This window comes from Elgaria multicarinata, chromosome 16 (genome assembly GCF_023053635.1).
Source record: "Elgaria multicarinata webbii isolate HBS135686 ecotype San Diego chromosome 16, rElgMul1.1.pri, whole genome shotgun sequence".
In the NCBI taxonomy this organism is placed as follows: domain Eukaryota; kingdom Metazoa; phylum Chordata; class Lepidosauria; order Squamata; family Anguidae; genus Elgaria; species Elgaria multicarinata.
Genome location: NC_086186.1, coordinates 30,364,348 through 30,376,421, shown reverse-complemented (window position 1 = coordinate 30,376,421; position 12,074 = coordinate 30,364,348). Strand labels below are relative to the sequence as shown.

Genomic DNA, 12,074 nt, shown 5'->3' with positions numbered 1-12,074 from the left:
CAGATCTGTTGCAGAATTTTATGTAACCTTCGCTGCTAAATAACGGAGCGCTAAGATCTTGCAAGCAGACCTTAGCTGCTCAGGTTGAACAAGACTTGTCAAGGGTTTCTTAATTCACCGTTTTGACTGCAAACTAGGCACAGGACGCCCAGATTAAAGGGCCCTTTTAAAGGTCTATTTTAGAACACTGTAAACAGTACAGTATGGAATAGGTACAGAGTTGCTTTTCATTCAGTATGACAGTAAAAGTGAATGAAAGCTGCAGAAAGCAGAACTCCAGGCCACATGGTGCAACCTGCCCATGCTTGGGTTAGAACTAGCAAGAAAAGTGATTCCCCCCCCCGCCCCCAGGGATGTGGGGAAAGACTGACGAGTAGGGCAGACCCCTCCCCCACCCCCACCCCAGCACTAGGGGGCTCTGGGTGGGGCTCATGGCCAACTGCTCACCTCTCTCCAGGCAGATGTGTACCAGCTGAGGCACAACTTGGTTTGGCACGGCATCTGCGTCGGTGGCTTGTACAGGACAGCCTGGCAGTGAAAGGGGCGAAGGGGACGCTGGTCCCGCGTGTCAATGCAGTGCAGGTCCCGGAACTTCACTCCGCCTCCACAGGTCTTGGAGCACTGGGTAACAAAAAATGCAAGCAGCAAAGTGACAGCCGGGCGATCAGCTCTGTCAGTTGGATGGAGATTAGGAAGCAGCCTGGCCACTTTCAACAGGAGCCATTTTGTTACTGCTGCTACCTGACTTGGCGGTGTTAATTCCACTACATTTTGGGACCCTGACACTATCAGAGTGTGGGGAAGGACCCTGGAGGGCATCTAACTCCCTGCTCAGGGGAGGATGCAGCTACCGCATCCTTAAGCTTCTGCTTAAACAGCTCCAGCCAAGGAGAGCCCACCGCTTCCTGAGGCAGCCTGCTCCACTGTCAAGCAGCTCATATCATTAGGAAGTTCCTCCTTCCAGACCCACCACCACCCTGGACATCCTCCTCTGGACATGCTCCAGTGTGTCAATGTCGTCCTTAAAATGTGGTGCACAGACCTGGACTCAGTAGTCCAAATTTCAGTGGAAGCAGCTGCCTTGCCCCACACGTCAAAAGAGGCCATCCAGCCTGGTACAGCGCTGGTCCTGACCGGAAACCAATCTCCAAGGGCATGGATGACTTTTCCAGTGCTGCTCCCTTACCAATGCCAGGGAATGAATCAGGGACCTTTGTGTGCAAAATGTCTGTTCGGAAACCGACATGAGGCGAGGACTGCATTGGCTGAGAGGGGGTGGAAAGATGTGACTGAATGGCAGGAAGGAACGCCAACAAGCCGTGCAGCTTTCTGCATAAGAAGACTGCAGGGGTTGATCAGCAGAACCTGCCCCAAACCTTGGATGGTAAGTTTTCAAAGCGATCTCCTCCTCAACCAGGCAGCCAAGAAACACAACTTCTGCTTTTGAAATGCAAGGGGGGAGGTTTCATCAGATATGAGGGCAATGAAAGCTCTGGCTACTCTTCAACCCTGGGGGGAAACCTAGATGGGCTGCCAGGCTAACTTGGCATGGGAACGTGAGAAGGGGAAGGAAATCATTGGGAGAGATGAGGCCCAAAGGCCTCCTCCACGAAGGGCTTCAACTTGGTTTAGGTTGGCCTACCTTACTCCAGTTTCCAACGTGCCAGGTGGAGCATGGCCTCAGGTAACACCTTCGAGCAGGAACAGGCTTCCTGGCAGGGCTACAGTCTTCCGCCATTCCCGTGCTGCAGCGCACTGTCCTCCAAAGGGCACCAAGGCCACAGGTGGTGGAGCACTAGAACAAAAAGGAACCATGAACCCCCCGCCCTGCTCAGTTCCATGAGTGGAGCCCAGCTCTGCCCCGGTGGGAAGCATGTAAGGCCCCAGCTGATGCCTCCGCCTTCTGCCCCCACCTGCCACCCCTTGAAGCTCCTCAGCCTTCTCACACTGCCTCTCAGAATCCCTGCCAGCCAGGGGCTCAAAGGACACCAGGTCCAGCCCCCAGAGACAAGACCAGATCCATTAGACATCTGCACCCCCTAAATTAATCCACCTCCTCTGGACCCTTAAGGTGCTCGTAGAGCCAAGAGCTCCAGATGAGCCAAGACCAGGAGGAGCCCCACGTCCTGAGGGGTAAAAGCACCGCTCTGCTGCTGCACAGTAGCAGGCCTGCCAGACAGAGAACTGCAGTCGGGGCAGCCCTGGCTCCCCGCGGAACTTGCCTCACTCCAGTTTCCAGTTTCCCAGCTGGCATTGACAACAGCGGCCAGCAGCACGGAAGGCATCACGGAGGGCGCCTTGCTCTTCTCCACTTCCTGGTGCTTTGCAGTTATGAGGCTGGGCCCGAGGCCTCCGTTGCGATTGCCAAATGTCCAGCGAACTCCACCGGGCAAGCTCTCTTTTCTGCCCCTGAAAGGTCCTTGGTCCCCAGTGGAAGAGACAAGCTTTGTGATCCCCTCACTAGCTCTTGGTACAGCCGGCATCGAAGGGGAAGTGTTGGGGAAGGCCGGGCCCTGCTCGAACCAGGTTGGCTCAACGGACAACTGCAGCCCCCACGGGTCTGGAGTGTGAGATGCAAGGGAGGATAAGTCATAGGCAGAGGAGGGGGAGGAGACCACCGGTGGAAGGGCACCCTTGCGGGGACTGTGCCGGTGGTTATGCGCATCTTCTGCATGACTCTTGTCAGTTTCCACATTGGGTGAACTCACAGTGTAATCTGGGCCCCTGCCATTTTGTGTGGAAAGATCAGGAGTGGCTCCAGTAGAATGAGTTGACCGATGGGCAAGGGGGCCAGCTGGCCTGGTTGTTCTAGCAGCTGCTGTTGTGACTGTGTTCAACTGGATGTCTTTAATTCTGTGAGCAATCCCTGGGTCACCTTCACCGTTAGGAAAGGCCCGGCCTGCGTGCCTGGGCTCCCCATTGCCTTCCTCTGCCATGTCCCACAAGCCATTGCCTTTGTGAACACCGTGATCAGGAAAGGTTGAACTTTGGGGGTCTTGCATCCTCCTGCTAGGAGCACCAGACTTGCTTCCCTGACCGTGGCTGTCCTGGTGAGAAGGTGTCGTTGGAGTTAGAATGGGTGAGTAAGGAAAGTTGGAGGAATGAGTTGTGACCGCCATGTTCTCCTCCAAAGGTCTGTTTGTAAAAGGGTTTTCTCGAGTATTAGCAAGATGACTGCTGCTAGCTGGAGAAGAGCCTGTTGCTGCTGCTGTGGTGGTGGACAGATGATCTTCCAGAGGTGATGGCGGGATGTTCTTCTCTTTGACTGCAATGGTGGAGGTGGTTGGGATGGCAACTGTGGTATCACCAGAATCATACAAATCAACCACAGTGTTACTCTCTTGACCCTTATTAGTTTCCTCGTCATTATTGTGCCCACTAGCTGGAGATTTTGTGCTTTCTTTTTTCATTCTGTCCTCTAGGTTTATAGCTGGGAGAAAACTGGGATGCGTTCCTTCAGAATCCTTCTTCATGTTGTCCGCAGTTGTCACCCCAACATCTGGCTTCAAATCCTCTCCCCCCCTGTCGACTGGGTCATATGACAGATCTTCATGGAAGTTGATGAAATTATAATCGTAGTAAAAGTCATCCACAAACACATTTCCCTTTTCGTTGTTACCGGGTGAAAAATCTTCCTCTGTTATGTCATTGAGGTCTTTGGATTTGGGCACGGAAGGACTAAACTTGGGGATGTGATGGCCTGGAATGAAATTGATTTCATTAAACAGCTCACGGCTGGAAGAACCGCTGCCAGACCAGTCAGGGACGGCGGCCTCTGCCCTATTCCAGCAGGGCGGCAACGTACAGGCCGTTTCAGACACGGGCCTTTGCCCCGGATCACAGCTGGCTTTGGTATCATTGGGGCAGTAAACCGGGCGCTGTTGCGTCCCACTCCCACACGTCACCGAACACTGGAAAGACAAGGCAGAAGACTGAGTGAGCGGGAGGTCGGTAGACAGCCCCGAATGGCTGTGTGTGTCCAGGCGAAGGGAAGACCAGGGAAGACCACCGTTCAAGGCTGTTTGGCCCTCCCCCTCCCCCAGCCCAGCCCAGCTCTAACCCCTCACCATCACTCTCACGTTTCACATCATTCTTGGCCTGCCTGACAAATTGAGAGAGACGGGGACGAGGGCGGGAGGGGGAGGGAGCAGGGGCAAACACGGAGTTAGCTGGCCGTTTCCACTGAGCCATGCCTTTAGCGGAGAGAAATTCCTAGCTGAGGGAGGAGAATGGTGTGGATGTGCTAACTGGAAGAAACCACGCACAAGAAGCACATTTGCTGAGGGACGGCAGAGGAGAGATTCTCTGACCTTTATCTGGTGTCAAAGCAACCCACACAGCGGCAAGAGTTCCACTGCCTTCGTTCCACCCGAGAACGCAGAGCCCTGCCTGTCACGTGAACAGTGTGTTTTGGCTGACTGCAGGCGTCCAGCGATAATGCTGTGGCCCCGGGGGGCCCAAGGGCAAGAGATGCAGGGCAGCCCCCCTCCGCCTCCGGCTCCCCCTCCGCCCCCGCCTGGGCCTTCAGTGGGCCTCGTTCGCCACGACATTCCCATTTGGAAGCACCCGCCAGCATCCACGGCTAACGCAACGCCTGGAGGCCAGCTGCTGTTTATGCAGCAGAAAACTACCGGGCCCCCACCTGCGGTGACCTCTTGCCTCCTAAAGCCCGGAGGTGCTCAGGACTTTGACCCGTGGGTTCTCTCACCTCAGACCAGTTGCCCGTGGCCCACCGAGCCGGGCAGAGGTGCTCTCGGTTGCAGGGGGCGGTGGCGTCCAGCTTGGGGAGATGGTGGCACCGGCTGGGCGGCAGGGCCTGCTGCTCGTCCAGGGCCACGCTCTGAATGCAGAGGACGGGTCTCTTCATCAGCCCCGTGTCGCCACAAGTGGCCGTGCACGCCTGCCACTCGCCAGTCCACCACCTGAAGGGCACAGCAGGAGGGAAAGGGTCAAAGGGCCGGGGATTTGGCACTCGGAACGCCACAAAAGGGCCCTTTGCGGGAGGGAGGGAGGGAGGGAGGCCTTGGAGTCCAAGGGCCAAATTCCATTCTGGAGAAGATTTCGGAGGCCGTGGTGGTCAGGGCTGAGGGCAAACAGTTAGTGGTTGGGGAAAGGGGAGGGGGCTCGGGAAGGGGTGTGGCCATCACCCCCCACGTGGAGGACCAGGTTTGGCCCCAGGGTTGAGGTCCTGCCCCCCCTGTAATGCCCATGGCACTGCTCCAAGGCCCACGAGTTAGACCCCTGCCCTCCCACTTCATGTCCCTGGAGATGGCGCCTGGGCCTGCTGCGTGCAGGGCTTCCGAGGAAGCAGAGACCCCACAACCCCTGCCAAGCTTCTCGCGCGAAGAGCCCCTGCTGGCTCTCCTCCTGGTGAGCAGGGCGGGCCCTTTCCTAAGGCAGCCTCCCCCGTGGCAGCCTGGTGGCAGGCAACAGCAAACACCCAGAGAGTCAGGGGCTGACCTGGCTGGACACGGCTCCTCGCTGCAGCTCCTCTGCTTGTCGTCAGGCCGGCTGAGCGCCTCGCAGTACAGCTCCTCCACAGCGCCAGCCACCTTCTCGACGCAGCGCACGCTCTGCCTCTGAACCCCTGAGGACAGAAGCCGGGGCGGACCATCAACCACCCTCCCTCCATGGGCACAGCCACGCGCTGGGCTGCCAAGAAGCAAGGGTGCAGGTGGCACATGGGTCTTGTGTGGTTGGGAGTAACAGCGGGAGTAACAACGGGGGCCCAACTCCTTATACACTGAGACAACAGGGGCTCCTTGTCTTTGAAAACCCACGTATCTTCATGCATGAGTGGTGGCAGCTGGTGACTAAGGCCACGTGGGACACACACCCTGGGTACCCAGAAGGAGCAAAGGAACGTGGGAAACTGCCTGTTAGTCATTCAGGCTATGGGTCCACCTGCATCTGGCAACGGCTCGCAGGAGTTTTCTGAGCTCCAGCAGGGAATGCTGTGGAGTGAAGCTGCATGCAAGCGAGTGCTCCACCACGGAGCTATGGCCCCACCCCTTGCTAGGACTTAGCACTCACCCCTCCCTCCAACAGGCTGTTGGTACAGCCGACTGCCCCATGCAAGGCTCCGTTCGGAGCAATCTAGAGATCAAGGCCTGCAGAAGACTTCACCTTCCAAAGCATCGCCTCCTGAAGGACTGGGCACTGCACCCGCGAACAGCTGTTCGGAGCAGCCTGCCCCCCTCCCCCCCAGCCCAGTCGGTTCAGGAGAGGGGGCAGCAGGAGAAAGAGGGGCCTGGAATGTTGTAATTAAGCAACCACCGAAGGCAGCCATTGGGGGCCCTGTTGGGGTCAGCGCACATCAGGTTGAAACTGCAGCAGGCCAAGACGCGCACAGAGCGCACGGATCGCCACACAGCCAACAAGAGACCTCTTTGTCTGCTGCCCTCTCCCCTTGGTGAAGCAGCTCCCGCACCCAGCGCCGGTTTCAGATTGTCTCAAGGAGCTGGGCTGCTGCTGCAGTGCGTCATCATACTTCTGCTGTGTGGGAGGAGGAAATTCCATCCCCTCGGCTAGAGCCCTCGAAACCCCCCAGGGCCTCGTTGCTGCGTTTCGGAGGCTGACGGGGCCACCTTGTTCCCTTAACCCCTGAGCTCCCCCAGCCATGAAAGAATTAAGGACATCCCAACTGCAGGCCCAAACCCTGTTGCAATCCTGGATTTAAAAGTTTGGAAAAATAAAAGCAGCAAGTTATTCATCTGTTTCTGTGCTTTATTTGTGACGCCGACTCCCAAGGCTGGGTGAGCATTAACAGGACTGCCAGGGAGCGAGTTTTGGGCTGGGCCAGGCCGCCGTTTTCCCCACCCACCGACCCACCCCCGGCATGAGCCCCACTGTGCCTGGAGCAACTCAGCCAGTCCGAGGGCTGCTCTCCCAGTCTGTGCACGAGACCCTCTCTGGGCAGGGAAAGGATCCTGGAAGCAGATCCCCTGGCAGCCGATGGCAAGTCAACGCTCCAAAACACGGCGAGCCCCTCAGGAGCGCCAACAGCAGGGAGCGCTCAGAGCAGCGGAAAGGCCCACATGGGCAGCCCCACGGGGCAGGGGGCAGCGCCGTGCCTGTTTCCTAGGCCAGCCAGGAGCAAAAGGGCTGCGTGAAGCGGTTGGAATGGGGTGGAAGAAGAGGGAGGGAGAAGGAGAACAGCCACCCAACCAACTTCCTAACTCAAGTGGATTGATCTGCAGTATCCACCATTCCAACAGTACATTACGTTTCCAGCCTGCTCTTCCTCTGCAGAGGTCCGCGGGTTGAACACAGTCCCCTGCACGTTTTACCTTCACAACAACCCTGGCAGGTAGGTTAAGCTGCTAGTCGTTGAGTGGCTCCAAGTCAACTAATTAACTTCATGGCTGAGTGGGGGAACTGAACTCAGTCATAACCTGATCCTCTGGACACTACACTGCACAGGTTCCCTGGTCTGTTTGCAATACAAAAATCAACAATAAGACCATAATAAAGAAGAACTATAAAAACAGAAAACCCGATTAAAACCGCATCAGAAAACAAGGCCAAAGAATGACCATGTAACGTCTAGCAAAAACCCCAATCCGCCCAGAGAGGTTCCTCTGCAATAAAATAGCCTTGAGCCGCCTTCAGAAAGCGAACAGGGAAGACAACTGACTGGCATCCCTGGGCAGGGATGCCCCCCCCACCCCGATCACCTGTCAGGAAATTTCAACAGAAGACATCCAAGTCGGGAGGGGGTAGAGGCGGCGGCAGCTGTCCTCCCGAGGAGCAGGGCTAAACCCCCTGCTTTCCTATGTCCATTAAAACCGCCTGGGAGCCCTCCCCTGTTCCCAGCTTCATGGGGTGGCAGGGGTGGCACCAACGTCTTCTGGACAGGGACCTGGAGTGGCTTGAGCCTGGCCAAGAACGGCGGGGGACAGGCGAGGGCGCTGCTTGGGCAGCCTCCAGCCACTGCTGCACCGGCACTGCAGGGCAGCGCCCCTCCTCTGTGTCTCTAGTGGGGTGGGGGTGGGTGGGAGAGTCTGTGGGGAGACAGTGGGAAAATGGTGCCCTCTCTGGGTTTGGGATTTTTAGGCAGCGGCTCTGGGACACTGAGTGATGCTCTTGCCCAAATCTAGCACCTCCACTTGTGCACGGACTCCACCACCCCGCCCACAATCGCTTCTTGATTCTTTTCAAGAGAGGAAGCAGATCCAGCACCTGCACGTCGCTTTGCAACCCCAAATCTGTGCCCCCACTGGGAGTGAACAAGGCAGCCACATGTGGGGGAGATCCCCAATGCGCGTGGACCTCTGAAGCGGGATGGCCCACGTGCATTCGAGCGGGGGTTGAGACCGAGTTGTCCAAAGCTCTTGCTTTGTGATTCCTTCCTTCCTTCCAGCCTCAGGGTGTGGGACGCCACGCGGGTCCGTCCGTCCGTCCTCTGTGCTTCAGGAGGGAGAGAGGCGCCCGCCCCAGCCCTGCTCAGATGGCAGGATGGGTGTCTTCAGGCCTCTGAAGCTATTTTAGCACTATTGTTTGGACACAACGGGACGATTAACCGCCTGCTAACCTTGAGAGCTTTAGAGCGGAAGCTTCTGGGGGGAAGGAGGATCAGCAACCGATGACCTGCTTCCTTCTTGGGCCGGTTGGCCAGCGATGCCTCGGACAATGCCGCAGAGGAGCCGCCTCGGCTGCCTCACATTAGCAGCAGCAGCATCAAAACACGGAACGGCTGCAAAGGCTAAAAGCAGCAGCTGGGAGAGGTGGCAGTGAACTGGAAGTCATTTTCCTTGTTTACTCTGACGAAAAAAGAGTCTCTAGTTGTTTAAAAAAGATTTTTAGTTTTGGGCTGTTGCTAGGAATAGAACCAACCCCCACCCCCACCCCCACCCTCCCCAACATCTTGAGACTTTGTTTCTTTTCACATTGGGTTATTTTGGACGTTCACCAGTTTTGTCTGACACCATTTACTCCGAGCCTTTCCTGGCCTGAAGCCAAGACCCAGATTGCAAGAAAGGGAAACGCAGCCCTCCTGGGCCTGCTCCTGGGCCTGCTCCTGGGCCTGCTCGCTCCTCTGATGCAACAAGTGGGGGGACGGGGATGGGGGGGGACACACAAGCCCATGTGGGGGGGGCTTCTCTTTTTAAAACTACTATTGTTTCAAAGTTCAAGGTAATGTGAAGCGTTAGTAGGAAAAGAAGCAGAAGCAGGTAATCAAGGGCTGGCCAGTTGGCCGGCCGGCCGACGGATTGGAGCTCCTTGAACCGGGCTGAGAACTGGACCTGGCAGAGGAAACATTTGGCCTCTCTCTGGCATGGATCCTTTTCAAACATTGGGGTGGGGGGAGGAGGGTATTCTGGGACCCAGTATGTGTGTATGTGTGTGCTGAAACAGAGGAACTAACACTGGAGGTGGAGGTGGCTTCCGCCTGTTCTCTGGCATTCTTCCCTGGAATAAAACAGTTGGCATCACCTGCAGCTTTCGGACAGTTCTGGCACACAGTTCTGGAACGAAAACTGACAAGTTGTAGGCAAGGATTCCAAATGGGAACTGCAGAAGGGCGGCCGGGCATGAGGGGGAAGCAAAAGTCCTGCCCGCCCACCTGGGGCCTCTCTGGAGACCCAGCAGCACAAGCCCAGCTGGTCTTCCTCCAACCAGATGTCACTCCAGTTTGTCAGCAGCTGCCCCCCCCCCCGCCCCCCGCCCTTCACTCACAATGTTCCGGGATTCTCCTCCTTGCAAGTGGTTAAGATTATTTCATCTCAGAGCCACACTGCAAGTCTTCCAGCTTGTGTTCTGGTGCCAGCCTTACTTAACTGCTCTCCGTATAGGAAAATGGGATATAAAGGCTGACACGGATGAAAGCAGTAACCCTCCCCATGCTGGAAAAGCCAACAACCCCCTCCTGCTGCTGTGCCTAGCAGGGGAGCAGCGCCTTCCAACCTTCCTCTGGGGGGACCAAAGCAGCCTTCCCATACAGGACATTTAGTCTGATCTGTATGCCGGTTTATCGCACACAAGTCCCGCTAAACTCAGTGGGGCTGATTCTCAAGGGAGTCTGCAAAGGGGGGTCGCGCCTGCCTGCACACTTTCGTGGGTTCCTGCCAACTCAGGGTAAGGTAAAACATGCCACGTTCAGAGGTGCCGTGAAGATCCCTGCAGGTGGCACCCAATGAAGGTGGGGATGTTACGCATTGAGCTGCTGACCGTCCGCCATGGCCCAGCAGTCAGCAGCAGCTGAGTGTGGCTCTCCGGCCCTCCTTGGGAGCCTGCCAATGCCCTGCCCACGTTCCGCCAACCAGCCATCCTGCCCCTGGCTCCTGCGGTGCCTTGTGTCACTGAATAGAGACCCGCCCGCCCCGGGGCCATTCCTAACCCCCCAAGAAGCATTAAACACTTTGCTCTAGAGCCTGACCTGGCAAAGGACGGCTGCCTCCCCATTCCTTCCACACACTGGCCTTAGAGCCAGGCAAGGCCCTTGGTGGCCGGCGGCTGGGCCGCTAAGGGGCAATGCGCACCGTCTCCTGGGAGTCCTGCAGCTGCCAGCATGTATGTTGGACAACTCCCACCAGGCAGGCTCCGAGCCAGGATCAAATATACTTCTGGCAGCTGTCCTCTCTGGCAAGGAACCAAAATGCTGCTGGCCGGCAAACGTTCTCTCCCAACCCAGTGAACAAAGAAATCATCACAGAGCTCCCTTCCTCGGCCAGCGACGGCACAGCCATGGAGTGGACGGCGACACTTTCTGCTCATCCAGGCCATTGCTGTCCCTGCTGCTTTCCCAGACCCAGCACATGCGGGAAAACGCCCTCTCAAAGGCCGTAGAAAACCATTCAGAACACCTGGAAGCCACAAAGGGTCTGAGTGGCTGCTCTCAACGCCAGCAGCCCGGCCGTGATGCTGTAGGGGACACCCGTCAGGGCCCGGCTGCTTTTGGACAGTTCTCTTTCAGGGCCCAGGGACGGCCCTTTCTACCTTGCCGGTATCTCACGTGCTTGTGAGAGCTCCTTGGAGGGCAGGGGGGAAATCGTGCTCCCACCCCAGGTCCATCCACACCACCCACGCCACACCACGTTCAAAGTGAGAGGCTGGTGTATTGCAAAAGTGGATGCCTGAGCGACAGGTTCAGGTGAATCGTGTGAGCGAGCCAAGCTGGATGCTTCACAGAAAGGCCAAATAGCAGCTGATCAGACCCAGAGGAAAACCTCCTCCCCATCCCAGCTGTGGGAATCAGTCAAATTGGGGCCAAGTACAATTTGAGGGCAACAGCAGAACCCATCTGGAGCTCTCTTGGTCACGTCAAAGGTGCTTGATGACTCCTTTTGAAACCTGGAGTGGGGATACTGTGGCGGAGTGCTGGAGGGAAAACCAGGTTTCAGGAAAAAGGGGCATTTCTCTTGGGATAAAAAAATAACAGGAAGAAGAAAAGAAAGGAGAGAGAAGCACAGTGACATCTGGGCAGTGGGGATAGCCAGCAGTTAAAACGAGAGTGCCCACATAGCAGGCCACTAAACGTCGACCCTCCAAAACATCCACTTGCTGCCTCTGCAGCTCAGGCTCCTGGGCTCCGAGGAGCTGTAAACGGCAACGGAACAGAGCGGAATGTCTCCGCTGTAGGGCAGCGGGAGGGAAAACATCTCCCCAAGGAAGGCTTTCTGTGCAGGAAGGCAACATTGAAGCACAGCAGCGAGAAGTGACTTGGGAAGATCACGGCATTTGCAGTTTATTCAGGCTCAATGTAACGTCTCCCTTCAAACTGCTGGATTCATGCTTGGGTCCTCGCAGGGATCCGTGGAAGCAGAATGTGCCTGCAGAACGCGAAGCATGATCCATTTGCCATTTCTCGGGATGGAAACAAAGACGTGGATTTGAGAACACAAGAAGAGCCGTGCGCTACACCAAAAAACCCTATTTGGGGCGGGGTGCTTCTAGCATGCAGTCACCCTGCCTCATTCACAGAATGGCAGCATGACACCTTCTAGACGGCCGGCTCCAGGCACTACCAGTTAGAAGTGCTTCCGTCTTTTCTTCCTTAATGGATTTTCAGTGGTAAGAAAAAGGAAGGAAGAAGCAGAGGGAAAACCCGGGAGGGTTAAGAGCAGAAGACATCA

The 12,074-nt window shown here is 56.6% G+C and overlaps 1 protein-coding gene across 1 annotated transcript in view; it reads right to left on the bottom strand.

Annotated features, from left to right (window-relative positions):
* ADAMTS7 (ADAM metallopeptidase with thrombospondin type 1 motif 7) overlaps window positions 1-12,074 on the bottom strand; it is a 57,399-nt gene that overhangs the window by 15,034 nt on the left and 30,291 nt on the right. The window contains exons 17-21 of the mRNA XM_063142763.1: window positions 5,461-5,587; window positions 4,709-4,922; window positions 2,223-3,911; window positions 1,643-1,795; window positions 448-621 (exon numbers count right to left, since the gene is read on the bottom strand). Coding sequence (XP_062998833.1) covers window positions 448-621; window positions 1,643-1,795; window positions 2,223-3,911; window positions 4,709-4,922; window positions 5,461-5,587 — 2,357 coding nt within the window. The remainder of the gene's footprint in view (window positions 1-447; window positions 622-1,642; window positions 1,796-2,222; window positions 3,912-4,708; window positions 4,923-5,460; window positions 5,588-12,074) is intronic.